The sequence below is a fragment of the Parasteatoda tepidariorum genome, chromosome 2 (assembly GCF_982258835.1).
Source record: "Parasteatoda tepidariorum strain Cologne lab strain chromosome 2, Ptep-v5.0, whole genome shotgun sequence".
In the NCBI taxonomy this organism is placed as follows: domain Eukaryota; kingdom Metazoa; phylum Arthropoda; class Arachnida; order Araneae; family Theridiidae; genus Parasteatoda; species Parasteatoda tepidariorum.
Window position 1 is genome coordinate 32787662 of NC_141756.1, and position 17341 is coordinate 32805002.

At 31.7% G+C, this 17341-nt stretch overlaps 1 protein-coding gene across 4 annotated transcripts; it reads left to right on the top strand.

The window, feature by feature from the left end:
- The first annotated feature begins 498 nt into the window (after nt 1-498).
- On the top strand, nt 499-17021 carry LOC107449634 (proline-rich protein 5-like). 4 transcript variants are annotated; one of them, XM_071177396.2, is made up of 10 exons: nt 507-721; nt 2915-3001; nt 3882-3930; nt 4022-4076; nt 5402-5493; nt 10199-10277; nt 11907-11971; nt 14683-14845; nt 16212-16404; nt 16717-17021. In XM_071177396.2, exons 1-9 carry the CDS (start codon nt 570-572, stop codon nt 16355-16357), a joined length of 888 nt encoding a protein of 295 aa, XP_071033497.2. In that variant the 5' UTR covers nt 507-569; the 3' UTR covers nt 16358-16404; nt 16717-17021. The 4 variants fall into 4 exon arrangements, with proteins under 4 accessions (XP_087013305.1, XP_087013304.1, XP_071033497.2 ...); XM_087157179.1 differs by lacking the exon at nt 14683-14845 and having other exon boundaries at nt 499-721; nt 16717-16856; XM_043044025.3 differs by lacking the exon at nt 16717-17021 and having other exon boundaries at nt 16212-16489.
- The last annotated feature ends 320 nt before the right edge of the window (nt 17022-17341 follow it).

The window sequence follows — 17341 nt, forward strand, 5'->3', positions numbered from 1 at the left end:
TGTAGAAACTTATTTATTGAGTTCCTATTAGAAGCTTCCATTAGAAGAGGGGGAAATATGTTTTTGAAATAAATTATTCATTCAGTGTCCAGCGTCATTAATTGGAGGGGGGAATTGTTTTCGGAATAAACTATTTATTGAGTTTTTAGTTTCCATAAATAGGGAGAGGGAAAAATTATGTGTTAGAAATAAAATATTTATTGCATTTCTAGCGTTCATTAACCGGAATGGAAAAAACATATATTTTCGGAATAAACTATTCATTCAGTTCCTAGCATCCATTATTAAAAGGGAATCAAAAAGAAGAAGAAAATACAAACGCATTTTCTTCTTCTTTTTTATTCGTTTTGGTATTAGGAATTCATTCAGTTTGCAGCGTACATTAATAAGAAGAAGGAACGGAATCAGAACTGAAAAAAAAATTACGTTAGATAAACAAAGAGTAAGAGAGATATTGAAATGTTATCTGTTAAAAAAGATCGATAAAAAACGATTATATTCCAATTTGGAACATGCGTTTCAAATAATAAATAGTATCTGATTCATGGTGTTTAAAGGGCATCTTGACGATGTCGAGGCGCGTGAAACAGAAGAGCACAACAAATGGTTTGAGATATTTTCAGTCATTGGCCAATGTAGCCGTTCCGGGCACTCTGGAAGAAGTGCCCGAAGAAATCGAGAAAAAAGCAGAGCAGATATTTGGAAACGATGATTGGAAAAGGTAAATATCTGTTTTCTTATTAGATTAACAATTTCGTAGAAAAAAAATATTTTCAGAGATATTTAGAGATAAAAGCTTTAAGAAATGTATTTATCTTTTGATTCAAAATGCGTAAGGCATGGCTGTCGTTGTCGCCAGTGGCATAGTGGGTGCATATTTTAAAAAGTGCAAGTCCCTTCAAGAATTAGAAATCTCAAAAATCCTCCCCCTGATATTTCAAATAAACTTAAGAATAATATTCACGTTAAATTTAGCTAAATTAAAAACAAACGAAATTTTTCTTTTAAAAATCATAATTTTACCAATAAAATTTTTTTTCCGAACGGAAATATTAGAGACTTGTTATAATTGTGTATTTTATTACACTCCCTTCAAATATTAGATGCTTGAAACGCCAGTGGTACAAGGGGTGTAATTTTTGGAAGCAGTTATGATCTTGGTTCCTTTCTAAAAATAGCAGTAAAAACTATCGGGTTATAAACATTTCTGCATAGTTGAGTCTACATTTGATATTTAATAAACTTTGTCTTCTGTTTTTAATTAAAATAATTACTTTCATGTAACTTATTCTTCATGTTAATTATATTCATGTAAATCGAATTTTCATAACATTTGTTATTGAAAAAGATTCTAAATATCGTTTGAGATATTTTCTTCAAATTACAGTCTTATAATTTTTACATAGAAAAAAATATTAATAATTCTAATTCTTCATTCGTTGGAGTTCTACTGGAATTAAAGAAAGGTTTTGCAAGAGTTGAAATCGTGAAAATTGTCTTGATTTTAGTTTGTTAAATGTTAAGTTTCGCAGGGGGGAAAAAGAAAGCAAAAGAAAAGAGGTTTTTGATCTTAGGAAAATTATTTAAAGAAATATATGTAATTAGGGGGATGGAATATTACTTATGAAAACTGAGACAATTATTTTAATTACACCTTAGTATAAATTTAATTTATCACAAGTTTTTGAGCTGGTGTTTGTTTGAACTATTGAAAAATCCATATTAAAAAATCGAATTATTAATCAAGCCATCAATTTATTAAATTAGTGTGAAAAGGTAATTAAAATTTTATGCAAATTAATTTACTGTATCATTTGTAATAGTTTCTCAGTTCATGAATATTCACAAAAAAAAATTCTTGTAATAAGGTGCTTAGATGAGTGCGTGTAAATTAATTATAATGAATTTGCATAGTTTCAATATTTTGTACAGCACATTTTATAAAATTTATTTTTTCAACTCCTAAATACAAATAAAATGTAATTTTAAATCAAATATTTTCCCTAAAATTACTTTAAATATAAATTTAAAAAAATAGAAATTAATAATTTGAAATATATATTAATATTAGAAATAGTTTTAACATTTTTTTAGAATTCGGTGGAATTTTTGATAGAGTATAAATTGAAGTCACTGTTTAACTCACAGAAAAAAAGGAGTCTTTCTGCAGTTTTTGCTGTAGTTGCAAGTCACCACATGAAATAAAGCTTTTTTGCGAATAATATACTATTTTCGCTACTGCTTCGAGTTCGAAATAGTCATTTATGACTATTAGGTCAAGTGTAGCCCATATTTAGCCAGAACCTTCTATACTCATTCGGAAAATGGTGCAAAACATCGCTACGAAGAAGAGACAATTTTCTGAAAATGAGAAGTGTCTGTGATTTGAATTTTAAATATTTAAAAAATGACTCTTACTCTGCATTATCACGGCTCATAAAAATATGCAAAAATTGAAAATTATTCATTGATTTTGATAATTTTCATCAAGTGAAAATACTTAACCAAGTGAGCATATTTTTAAAAGAATTTAATAACTTTTAAAGTATAAAATTATTTGTTCGTTTTAAAACCCAGATAATTTTTTACGGCAAGATTATATTACTAATTTAAAATGATAGCTTTGCTTCAAGTGTAAGGCACTTAAACTGGGGCTTTTTTATATGTTCTTTAGTGAAAGAACTTCGATTAACACGGTTACATCTTTTAACAATAAATATTCGAACAACATTTCGTAAGAAAGCTTAGTTACGTTACCTAAAACATTTTTTTTTCTAAAGAGGTGGCTTAGTTGATATGCCGTCTTAATGCTTTTTGTTCCGGAAGACTTTTTTCTTAATTTCAAAATTAAAAAATTAAAGTTTCAATGCATAAAAGTATAAAGAATATGAGAAATTTTCTCCTTCTTCTACAGTGTTGAGAATGCCGTTGGCGACATATTCAAGAACGACTCATGGCTCGAAGAAAGTGGAATCCTTTATAAACTTCATCAAAACATAAAGTAAGTTTCTAACTCATGATGAATTTCGAATATTAACACTTAATTATATACCAGAAATGTAAGTTATTTAATGTTTTTTGTTCCGTAAATAGTTATATAATTCACGATCTTCCCAATAGGAGTTAATATTCACAATCAAACAAATGCATCCATAGAAATGCGAACTTGGAAATGCATCCAGAAATTTCTTTTATTCCTAGAATTTTGTTTAAGAGGTTAAACGAGTTCCTATTAGGAAAATTTATTATTTTAAAGAGGAAAAAAGATATTGATTAACGATTGATCATTTTACATAGTAAGCCAGCTCTTAACTAATTAAATGCCGAAATAATTTGGGGAAAGCTGGGAATTATTTTAAAAGTAGTGGTTGAAAACCTTACATGTGACACCCCGCCCCAAAAGAGGTAAACTTCATCCGACATTTGGAATTTACAGAAGAGGCGGACAGAAGAAACTTATATTGCTATCAATCTAGATAAATAAGGTTCTGAATCGATTGAGACCAAATAAAATCGATAAAATAGTTACGAAATTATGTTAGTCTTTACGGTAAATATGTCTATATTAAGAATTATTCAAAAAGGATGACTATATTAAAACTCTTCCTACACAAAACCTTGAATTTCTAACTTGTTTGTCTTATATACTTGTTCGATTCGGTGTAAAATATATATATATATATATATATATATATATATATATATATATATATATATATATATATATATATATATATATATATATTCAAATCTTACTAACAATCTAACAAGAAAATTCTTTTACTATTCTTCATTATTTTTTCAAATTCGTGAAAAAAATAAATGAAGATTATTAAAAATTTATGGAATATTTTGTATTCATGCTATGTTTCTAATTTCAGAAATATACTGCGATCGAGAACTGGAACTTTCTTAAACGATTGTTATAAAGTAAGGACAGGCTTTGGATACAAATGGCAGTTTAGAGAATGTCCTTTATGTATTCAAAGAATGTCATTTCAATTGGATCCTCTTTTTTTAGGAGTGGTTGATCAAAGAATTGAATAAAGAGGTCTTAAACCTTAAAGGACTCAAAGGTAATAGGCAATTTGTTTTTATGAAAATGAATTAGTGATGGTAGACAATTATATTTAAATCTAGAAAGAAAAATATTAAAGAATTATCGATAACTCACTTGAGCTTCAAACATTTGTTTTCAATGACTCTGCAATTGTATTAATGAATTATCATTAACACTAGAAATACGGAAAATTAGTATGTACCTACATTGCCTAAAAGCAGTCAAAATGACTGGATTGTGAATGCGTAAATAAATTTTCTTTAAATCAATTTTTAAAATTTTTTATATTATTTACAGTTATATAACAAGTTATTAGTAAATAATAACAATAAAAAAAATTATATGTTGTACAAGAAGTCACAAAATTCTAAGAATTTGCGTCATTATATAAATCATTGTTTTTCTAATTGAAATTAAAAGCAGTCAAAATGACTTCCTTAGGCAATCTAGTGTTAAACACTTTAAAAATGTTTTTTATTTTCTTTAAAAGTGTCTGATATCTTATAAACGGAAGAGATGGGGTGGTTCAAGAAATAAAGAGTCATTGAAGAGGTGACCCAAGTTCGAATCCTGGCAATGACTAATCCAATCGTATACGTTTCTTGGATCCTTTTTAACAGGCTAACCCTATGAAGTATTCGTGCATTTTTTCTTCATGTTAACCTCAATACTTGATCCAAGAGTTGTCTTCTCTTTTGGTGGATGTCAGAACAACAAAGCTACAGAGTGGATTATGAATTAGCCGCATAAATCGGCTGTTTAATGCTGTTAATAAAATTAAATAAAAAGCAGTAAAGTATTAAAATGAAGTAAAATCAGCTTATGATAGGCATTTTATTTAAAAAATTTGCAAATGGTCAATGTGTTTTTTTTCTTCCTTTTTTGATCGCCCTTTAAACCTATTTTATTTTTTATTTTATGACCGCCGTTGAACAGTCGACCCAATTTTTGGGTTTACGACTACAAATGTTCAACGCCGTAGCCTTGTAATTTTGAACCAATCCAGAAGACAAGGAAACTCCTGGATCGGTACCCCCAGAGGTATTGATTTGTTATGGGAACATGGAGGACTTTGAGACTCGACAGATTTAACGTGCATCAGTCACCATTTACTGCACGGGGAGTCTTGGACCAGCAGGGACCGAACCCACGAACTCTTGGACATGGGCCCGGCACCCCACTGACCAGGCTATCCCGGCCTCTTTAAACCTATTATAGATTTTTGGCCTTTACACTCATAACATCAAATTCAACCACCGAGTTTTATGTAGAAACTGAAAAATATCACTTTCCGAAGTTGCACTTTAAAAAAAAAAAATAATAATAACAAATTCTTATTAGGTGTTGAGCTTCTGCAGAGATTAAAAGAAAAATGGACCACATTTTACTCCAACACTGTACCGATGTTGGAAGTCGTTTTCTACCTCTTGAAAGTAAGTCAATCACTCTTCCATCTTTTACTTTAGGATGTTCTTAATGAAATTGAAAAACACGAGTCTTTCTTCACAGCACTGATCAAAAAAGCCACTTTATGTAGTTTAAAGTTCTACGTTTTACAATGGCATTCAAATTAAAACATCCAATGTCATACGCAGTAAGTCACAAAAGTTGTCAGGGCTTATACGTGCATTGTATTTCTAAGAAAAGAGCAATTTCGCACCACAATTTTCACATGAGTTATTCGTTTATTTGTGGAGCCAGAAGGGCTTTACCACATCATGAATTTGGTCTAAAAGAACAGAATCCTTTGTTCGATATTTTTAAAAACTAGATTGAGATTTATATATATATAATCCTATGTCTCCTTAAGATAGAAGAAAATATTATCATGAGTCTCATCACCAATCAGTATGGATAATGAAGGATAATGGCAATACTAATTAGCATTGTTTTTAAATATGTGACACTGTGTTGGAATGTGTTTAACTGTTAACTGCTCATTAAAGCTCTAGAAATCTGGTATAGGATCGCCAAGTAGAAAATGCGTTATTCATGTACGACCAAAGCACAAATCATTCAGTATAACTTCATATTTCCTCGGTAGGACGAGTTACCCTTGAAAATGGTTGTGTTTTTGATTTATGACTGCGTAAATTTATTATTTGCCTCACTTTTTTGCCATTCTGATTATAGTTCAAGATTAATTGTGGTTTTAACACATAGAAAAGATAACAATGTATTAGCGAGACCAACTAGATACCATTACTGAGCAACCATAATTTTGTAAAAATTCATATGCATGAACGATATTATTTATGAATGATAGAATGGATTTTATGAGTGATATTCATTAATAATAAACTGCCTAACAGCTTTTATAATCTGCGTAGATTTTTCTTTTTTTATGTGTTTTGTCTGGGATAAATTGCAAAACAAGAAAAATAGTGTGAGCTTCGCATGTAAAAACTGGACATGTTGGATGAAGTTTCTCATTGACGATCTCATCCAATATGGCCACAACAGTTACTTTTCGAAGAATATTTTAAAAGGCATGGATCTAATTTCTCAATTAGTTAATTATGAGTCTTTGGCGTAAAAAATGCTATACCACACCTAACGTTTGGTTTATATTAAGAGTCTAGCTTAAATGTTTTGGAAGTATCTGGAATCTTTAAGATAGTGAATAAGATTTCGAAGTGGGATGTCACAAATTTAACCTGATAGATCAGGATAATCACTATTAAAATAATGACGTTTCTTTATTACTAAATTTGTATATTGTATTGAAATATATTTGATTGTAAGCTGTTCTCTGTAACTGGAGCAAGAAAACGCTGGTTTTTTCAGAAAAAGGTGTTTATATGTTAATCTTGTAATATGTGATACGCACAGGGCCGGATTAACCTATAGGCACACTAGGCACGTGCCTAGGGCCTACGAAATTCAGGGGCCTACGAAAAACTCGGGAGAAAAATTTTTTTTGACAAAAATAGTTTAGCTTTAAAAACAACAAGTGTATTTTGCACAAAATTATGAAGATACAAATAAAAATATAATATTTTACGGTAATAAATTATTTTGCAGAATCTTATGATCTAATATATTACTTTTTTGCGATTTTTGGATTCAACGAAATCTTGTATTATGCTGTCGAATTCCAAACTACGCAAAATGTCGGATTGAATAGACATAAGTGCGAGCGATGCCAAACGATCTTGATTCATTGTTGAAAGCAAATAATTTTTTATCAATTTTAATCTGGAGAAAGATCTTTCTCCTTCTGCATTTGATCCAAGAATCGACAAATATATTCTTAATGCAATGTGAAAATATATATGGCGTAATAGGTTTCCATACGAAGAAAATTTTAGCATATATTTTGAAAAGAGGGTAGGAGTGGGGGAAGGAGGGGAGGGCCCATAAACGGCTGTGCCTAGGGCCTACGAAAGGTATAAAACGGCTCTGGATACGCAATATATGTATTTACATAATATGTGAGTAAAAATTTCAGTTTTTTTCCGGAACCTCTTATAGTTTTAAAAGGAACTATTAACGATTTTATTCCGGTTTTAAAAGGTACTATTAAAGGTTTTATTTCGAGTAATTTTTTGTTGATTCCTGTATTCCCTTCTGAAGGCCAATGGGTATTTAAAGTCTTTGTTATTGCTGTTAAAATATCAAGTTGCAAAACAGGATGTTAGAAAGGTTTTTTAGGGGTTTTTATATACTAAAATCAGTTATCTCGTTTCTTAGGATTTCAACTGGTCCTAGGATCTAAGAGAGCAGTATCCCAAGCATTCATCACTAATGTTTAGTAGCAATTTTACCATACGAAATATAATGGAATGCAGTTGAATATTAAGATTTTACAAAGCCTCTAGACAGCTTTTGGAATCGGTTTAAGTGAAGCTTTTTAGTAATGATTGGTGATACATTCAAGAGCTAAATATGTAGAAAGACTTTCAGAAGTGAATATAAAACTGGCAGGGCGAACTTTCTCAGAATAAATCTTATTACAGTTTTATTTTTAAGTAAAGCATGTAAGAATTATAACATGGATGTTGGAATACAAACTGCTACAGAAGTTGGAATCATCACTTTCAAAAATATTTTCATCTACGTAGAGTAATTTATGTAAATGTGACTGCACAAGTTTTGAAAGCTCTGACCACAAATTACTTAACTATTTTGAAACATAAAGTTTTCTCAAGAAGCTGTGTTTCCCTTCTTATATTTATTACAATGCAGGTGCGGCACGTATACTGTCTGATTACAGATGAAGTATGAAACAAAATAAAAACTATGTGATTTTCGAGAGTTGCAGCAATCATAATACCTTATGCACAATATTCTGGAGCAAAAGGAAAATCCTCTCTTAAAATCAAATTTATACAATGATATACAAATTGCATCTTTTTTTTTCTTCTTTTAAATAATAAAACAGATAGTGCCGTGGTGACTTAGGGGATAGAGCGTTCGCCTTCCAATGAGATGAATCTGGTTCGAAAACCAGCGATGTCTGGTCGATGCGGATTCCGCACCTGGCTCGCACCGACCACAGTACTGACGTAAAATATCCTCAGAGGTAGACGGATCATATGTTCGAGTCCCATTGCCACAAGTCTAACTGTGGGAGGTTTTCATGGTTTCCCTCTCCATGTAACACAAATGCGGGTTAGTTCCATCAAACATTTTTCCACGAAAAGGCACATTTCACCGAATACTTGAACCAGGAGTTCCCTTGTCTTCTGGATTGAATTCAAAATTACAAGGCTAGGGACTTGAACATTAATAGTCGTTAGCCCAAAAATTAGGTTGGCTGTTCAACGATAGTTATGAAAGAAAATAAAACAGATGATTATCGCTAATTACATCTAATTTTGTGCCCTTTCACTTTTAATGTTTAAATTTATTCACAATAATACTGTCAATTAACAATAAATTGAACTAAAAAACAGTCCAAGATAATCCTTGGGCTATTTTTTTTTCACGACATTAATTAGAAAACAGAGCAATAAAACCTCATTCATAGGCTGCTCATGTCGGCATTTCAAAATAAAGTTCAATGAAAGGCCATGCCGATAAGAACATCTTATCAGTGTTCTTTCTTTCTTTTTTTTTCTTCTTTAAAGTAAAATAATGGCTTCAGAACGATATCAATGAAGCAAAATGTAACAGCATTTTTCACTAATCAATGAAAAGTAGAAAAAAAAAGCTGAACTTGCTGATTATAAGAATTGATTTGATGATCGATTTTCACGTAGCGATCTTATGGTTCGAATTATTGTTCTTAAATCTGCTACTTTATGAAAGCAAACGAAATACTACGTGAGCTTTGACACGAAAACGTAGTATCTCTTCCAAAAAAGCATTTTTTTCTTTCTCAATACATTCAGGTGTTAGAGCCTCTAAGTAAGGACGCTAGTCGCTATCAGAAAAAAATCAGAAAAAACCAGCTAGATAATGGTTTCATTCTATTATCTAGGAAATGGGCCGAAATTTTTTGATAGTTAAATTAACTATTTGCGTAACTTTGCCTAATTAATGTATTCTAAAAAGTATTTCTTTAATAGTTATAGAAAAGTGCTTAAATTGCTAAGGACTTCGAATTTTTACGTTTTTTCAAACCATGCCATTTTAAATGTTGTTGTTGTAGTTTATTTACGTCACACTGGAGCTGCACAATGGGCTATTGGTGACGGTCTGGGAAACATCCCTAAGGATGATCCGAAGACATGATATTACAATTTTGATCCTCTGCAGAGGAGATGGCACCCCCTCTTGGAGACAATTTTGATCCTCTGACAGGAGATGGTAGCCCGACGACCTGTACGCGAAGTCGAGCACTTTATGGTAGAACAGTTTAACGAGGACCAATACCGCACATCCTCGGTCTTTACGCAGACTGATCCAAGTAGTCACCCACCAGCAAGTGATGCTTGACTTCGGTGATCTGCTGGGAACCGTGTCTTACAGACCAGTCCACTGCGGGACTCATTTTAAATGAAAATATGTTTAAAATTTGAACAGATATGAAACTTAATTTCTTGTCCCGTTATTTCCCAGACCCTCAAAATAGTATTAGTGGAGAAACGAACAGATAAGATACCTTAATTTTAATGATAATTTAAACGCTATTCTTATATTTTTGTACTTCGTATGTCATTTTGTAAGAAACCATTTCTTTATATGTTAAAGCCAAAAGGAAGAATGTCTGTACGGAGCACAACGTTAGTGACATTCAGAGATGTTGTCTTCTTTTCGGACAATGTTGAAGGTACGTACTTATCGTTATTCCCTTACACTGACCCTCTTTATTAAGTAATCTGATGATACCACGTGTATATTTTGTTTATAGTAATTCTTTTAAAATGTGTTTCTGTAAAATTAAATAATTTGAAATCAACGGTAATGGGGTACTTGCACTTCAAGAAGTAGAAGATCTCGGATACCCACACATGTGACCTATGAGGTCAGCGCCAACTGATTAGCAGAATTGCATGTTAAAGTTGAGTTAAGTTAGAGTGCTAATTAACGTTAAAATAATTAAATGCTGTGCTGTATCGCACCTCGAATTCGTTGAAATATAATTCTCGTCTACGTCTTTTACTTAGCTTAGATTTATTATTTGGTTCCTGTATTTTATTGTAACTGTAAAATATTTTTGTTCTGTGTACCTAACAACTTCGATGCATAGTTAGTTCGTTTATGTTCCACTTGACTCCACGCCTGTCTTTGTGTTAAATAAGAAATACATGGTGAAAGAATTGAAATCTTTGTGAAAGAATATAGATAATATCACTTAAGAGAATCGATACTTGACTGGCTTGACATACTCGAAATAGAATGGCGAGAACAGTTGTTAATGTGAACAAATACCACTTTTCAACAACCAATCAGGATCAAGATATCCACACAACGTCACTTGCACGTATCCCATTGAAATTTTAAAAAAATAAGTATGTATTCAAAGGCAAAATTAATGGAAAAGTGGAACTAATATGTTTTATGAGAAATGTAAAAAATCGCCATATTATTATTATTGACGCCAATGCTTAATTTAGGTAGTATATGCATATGGAAATAAAAGAACTATTTTATTACCGAACTATTTTATTACCGATTTATTAGAAGAAGATACTTACTAATAATTCTACGTCTTTCTTTTATTTACCAAATAAAAATCATGCAAGCATACTAAAAGTAATATGCATTATACATTTTAAGATTAAGGTGAAAGCAAAAATAAGTTTGTTACTTCAACCATTCTCATATTGATGCAGCCACTGATTCATAAATACCCCTCACAATGTCACTTACTTGGTTCTTCCATTAAACTCTTCAATTTTGTCGGTATATGCCTTTCAGTTTTGTGCATGATTTCGCAGTATTGTTCAGTACAGTTTATTTTTCTTTATTCACCCCCCGTACTAAGAACGGATATTCAGCTAGTTTGTAATAAGTACCAGTAACCAAAAAATTTGAATACGGAATTTTTTTTAAATATATTTTCAAAGTAAAAAAGATCTTTTATCAAGGGACTTGGTCAGAAAACTCTCATTTTAAAATCAAATCTGACGATTCTGATATTGTGAAGGGCAGAATAAAAAACCCCTTTCCATTCAAATTAAATAAATGAAAAAAGATCCACAGGAATGGCAAGAATGTGGCAAAAGCATATTTACGCATAGAGCAGGAGATAAAAACGTTTAATGATGAGTTGCGTCAGAATGAGTTTTTAGGGACGTAACGCTCAATGAATCTGTTAAGAATTGCAGGTGTGCGTCGTCATTGCGGCGCGATTCGCCTCTAAAACTAATATCGCTGGGGCAAAGAATGAACATGTATAATTCACTTCTTTTTCCATTGAGTGTTATTTAACATGGTCTATTTTTTTTTTATACAGTATCCATCAGAACAGAAAAAGAATACGCTTCTTCGGAGTTACAACACATGATACTAGTTCTTTATGTAAGTATAATACTTTTCTCCACTAAACAGTAAGGAAGATAACGATCTCCATTGTTAAGCAAATTTTTGTAATATAGAAAAAAAAAAAAAACTTGCATGAAGCATAAGTATGAAAGAAAATACGAGATAGGTAATTTTGATCAGTTGAATCTATAAAAGCCCTTAAAAAAAACTGCAGCTTTAAAATCTTAAGGATTGTTTGATAATTCAATGAAAAAAAATTGGAACACTTACTTTATAATCAGCGGGAACTGAATTATACTGATTCACTGAGTGGAAATAAACATGAAGGTTTACTGTTTGTTGCCAATACTACCTACTACATCTATCGGTTCTTGGCTGAAACAACGGTTCACTTCTTACTTATACCATTGATCAGATGAGCGCTACTTGTCATAATTTTGGCGTTAATCAGCCAAAGGTAATGCCAAGTATCCTATGGCTTTGTTTACTTTTACTATGAGCTCTCGCTGAACAGAGTACAGTCAGAAAGTTTCACATAATAATTGAAAATAATTAAATAAAAACGAACATGCAACATTTGCAAATGAATTATAAATTAATTAGGGAGCTACACATGTTCTCTGGAGGGTTGTCTCACGTGATCATTGTCAATGTTTTGTAAGTGTAGTAGTAGTACTGAGGTAAGAAGAAATAGAATTTCTTTTTTACTTGATTTCATTTTTTTTTTGGGGGGGGGGGAATAGGAAGATAAACTATAAAAGAATTCGTTCGCCTGTTTCAAAGAGTTATTTACCTACGTGGAGTTTTTCTTAATTTTTACCATTTCATATAAAATTAATGCGTAATTTCTTTCATGCATTCATTAAGTGATTCATATTTAATTTCGTATATAACTAAATACTATTTAATAAATGAGCATGAAATCACGAGTTCAGGTTCCGGGTAGCAGGAGGGGGAGAACTCCACAGTTGACTTATTTACAGCAAGCTGGATAGCCTCATAACGAAACATTACCTATTCGATTTCTCAGAAACTATTCAACCGATCGATTTCGCTCAAATTTTGCATTTTGCCATGTAAAATTACATATTTTAAAATAATGTAAAAAATTGAATACCTTACACTCAAAAAAAATTTTCGACCATCATTTGATAAAATAATAAAAAAGAATAAATATTTGCAAAAATTTATTTTTTGTATGGAATTATCTTTTGATAAACTATTTTTATAATGGTGCTCGAAAATTTTGTTAGAAATGCGAATTCGTAAAAAAAAAAAAAAAAAAAAAAAAAATAGTCAGAGGAAGTACGTTTTTGAAGTCTGATTTCGCAATTTGAAATATCATCTGCACTAATGAATTAGCATATTTGAGGTCTCCACCTCGAACCATTAAGATTGGTTATAAAATGGATCATTAATCATTCGATCAAAAGTAATTCAGGGTGGTTCTATTGTGGTGCACTCACATTACAAGATTTGTCGAGTCGGATCCGGAACTAACAATATTGAAATCTATCTAAACCAAAATCTCAACATAAAATATCCAAAAATATGTCAGAATTTCGGCAAAAAAGGGATTTTAGCATTATCTACATTTGGAATTATTACACCTGTGTGTGTTACTCTTGGAAGAAGACGTGAGTCGGAAGACGTACATGGCACACATGCCGAGTCGGATCTTAGACAAAATCCTGATAAAGGCGAAATTCTAACAATGTTAAAATCCTTTGTCAGTGGCATAAATCTCGATACATTTAAATTATCTGACAGCGTCGGGATTTCGTTTGAGTCAGAATTCTAGCTTGTCAATAATTTGGCAGGCTATCTTTCCTTGGATTGGAATTATTATAGATTGGTAGCGTTCCGAGAAGGACATCAATCAGAAAACACACATCGTACGAAAAGGTTTACAGAGTCTAATGTGGGGCGGAATTGCAACTTGGATAAAATCCCAAAATCGCTGAAATTCATCTAAACCAAAATCTTAATATATTTGAAATATCCGACAGCGTTGGGATTTCAGCTTGTCAGTAATTTGGTCGGTCGTTTGCCTTGAAATTATCACAGCTCTTTAACATTTGGAGAAGGACACTAATCGGAAAACACACACATCGTGCACCAAAATTTGCTGAGTCGGGCTTGGGAAGAAATTGTGAGTTGTATGAATTCGAAGTGTCTGGAAATTGATGCAATTCATCCAAACCGAAATCTCAACACGAATCAAACATTTGCATCATTTGAAACAAATCAACAGCAACTTGTCGGTATTTTGCTTACTTGGGATTTCACGGGAGTCAGGACTTCGGATGTGTTGGAATTATGGCCTTGTGCGAATTTTTAAGACTTTGGCTGTGTAATCTGGAGCAATTTGTTGCACATACTAATACTGGGGCGGGGGGGGGAGTGAGACATCTTAGTCACTTACTCTTTGACGACGAACGACGAGTCTGGTTTAAAGACGCAATTTTTGTTCACACTGTAATATTCATCAGGGTTAATCTGTATAAATCTTAATTTAATCTCCAGTAAACTCAAACTTTTTACTAAAAAATTTCTTAACTATTGACATCTATGCATTATCCAGTTAATCTCTTGTTAAAAGAAAAACAATCATTATGAACTCAAAATCTTTTCTGATAAAAACTTAAAAGCCACATTTCGTCTCATTTAGTTTGTATTACAAAAAACTGTCATATCATCTCAATTTAATTTTTTTGTTCTTCTCAATATTTATTTTTTGTATTCAGAGCGTAACAGACACTTACCCACCATCCAAGAACAGGCTGAGGTTAGAAGCTGTGGCAGCTTCACTCTGTTCCACATTCATGGGTTACTATGGAATGTACAAGAATGGAGAGTTGGTAATCCCTTCCAATGAACCTGCAGCAGCTTCTAGGAGGAGACCCAGTGGTAAGATTCCCCCCCCCCCCGCATCTACAGAAAATGTGTAGAACAACTTGCATAGAGTGTTCAGAAATACCTACTTTTTTAAAAATGAAGCAATTAAAAAAACACGTTAAGAATCGCAAAAGTAAGTTTGAAACCGAATACAGTCAGCTCATCAAAATGGACGATATTGATTTTCATGGATGATATTCACAATAGAGGTAAAAGAAAAAAAAAGCGGCTGAAATCGGTACGATTGACAGGTGAAACAGAAACGCGATTATTATTATTATTCGAAATACCTTTCAATTTCATTGGATAATAATTTAAAAAAATCTTCATTCTTTAAAATTGCAAATGATTTAGATTTGTATAATATTTTTGTTCTCGTTCAGAGGTATAGTGGAGATAGTACGTGGGGAAACGGCATCATACTCTATCGGCTATTTGATAAAATTCCATTTTCTTCGATTTCGCAGTTTTTTTTATATATAATTAGTCTTTTTTTAAATTTATTGTAAAACTTGTGCAATGAATGTGCAATTGTGTCAACAAAAAAAAAAACAAAAAAAAAAAAATACGGACCACCCTGAATAATTTTTAATCTAATGATTGGATCTTTACGTTCTAGGACTCAATCTTAATGGCTCGAGGGGTTGACCGCAACTATGCTAAGACCTCCAAAATATTGGGAACAGTCGCAATCTCACAAATATGGTCCCTATAGTTTGTTTAAAAAAAGCGTTGCAAAATTTGCACTCCCTAATCTTAACTTTACATTTTGCGTATTTCGCTATATCTCGAGAATTTTTTAACCGAATTTAAAATTTTCGCACACCATTATAAAATTCGTTTATCCATCCATTCGTTAACTATCCCTAGACATTAAGATTGAGTCCAAGAACGTGAAAATCCGATCATTAGATCAAACGTTATTCAGTGTTGCCCGCCCTATCACTGTACATTAAAAGTTTTAATTGCAGTGTAACATATTTTGTTGCTGCAGCCGCAGGCCTATTTGACACAAAATACCAAAACCATCCAGCAAGTATCCACATAAAAAAAAAATTATAGCTTAAAGTTTTTATATTATAATTAATGAATTTTTCAGCCGTATACAATAAAGGCAAAAATTTCTGAAAACATTTTCTCGTGTTATTTTCAAATGTAAAAAAAGTGAATAAAAAGTCGGAATTTTGAGCATTTTCTCACTTAAATATTTGAAACTACTGTTCTTGTCCCATTGAAATACGAATTGGTAATCCCCTCATGCATATTTTTCTTTTCTTTTCTTTTTTTGGTATGCTATATCACACAATGTGGAACATTTTTATAATTTAACTAATGAAATATTGCTAAATTAATGACAAAAAATGTTTTGATATTTCAGAAGTGGGACCCCGACGAATTTCTCGTCCTTTCAGTGTTCAACCACAACAGATGGAAACACTTAATCAACTATTCAAGAACGCCGTTAGAAACAAACAGCACCCTAGAGGTGGAGGGCGATTCCAGAAAAACTGGAAACTGGTTTGAAGACAAGACATTATCAAAAAGTCTACTGTTCACATCAATTCAAAAAAGTACACAGCAAAAATGTTCTGGTTATCAATTTTTAGCTATATTTCTATAATTATCGAATTGTGAATTAAATGTATTTTAAACTTCTCTGCCTATAGGGGTATCCAGTTGTATACAGTTTTTTATTTTATTTATAGCAGTTCTTTCTTTTAAGCAAATTTTAATTTTACTTAAAAAAAAAAAAAGATCAGTGTAAGGGATATTGGGTAATTTCCCACACCTGATTAATCCACTCTCTAAACTTTTGTCGCATCGCGTTCATAGCACTAAATTTATGAAATGCTTGAAATTTAAATGTTTTCTTTTAATGGCAGCTCGGAAGATTTTGGAAGCGTTACTCATTTAACAATACCCGGTGGACAATTGTAAGCCTAAGTCACAGAGACGAGCAACATTACCCCCGCAACACTGTCACAGTTGCCAGTTCATAGGATGGGCCACATTTATACATCAGAAGACAACACCATACTCAGAGAGTAATTCGAACCTGTAACCATTGGCTTCAGTCACGCATGCTAACCTTTAGCAAAATTTTTGTTGTAGTCATTTTTAGGTTAAATTCAGGAATTTTTGGAAGAAATAAAAAGATGCAATAAATTCATTACTTTTTATATTAAAACAACAGTTTCAATATGTTCCTATAAGACATCTTTATAATGTAAGATTATATATTTTCGAATTTAGAAAAATATATTTTTCTAAATTCGAAATATTAAAAGGAAATATATATAATAAGGGGCCGTTCTAATATTATGTAAGTGCGATTTTAGCACGTTTGGATTCCATTACCCCCTTGGGAGCAAACACAAGCAAATCATAGATCAGGGGAGATTGTGAGCCCAAGTCAAAATTTCAGAAAATTTCTTGAGTTAAAAAAAAAAGTTTAAATTGAAAAATTAGAAAAAAATTTAAACAAGGTTTTTTTTTTCCTTTTTCTCA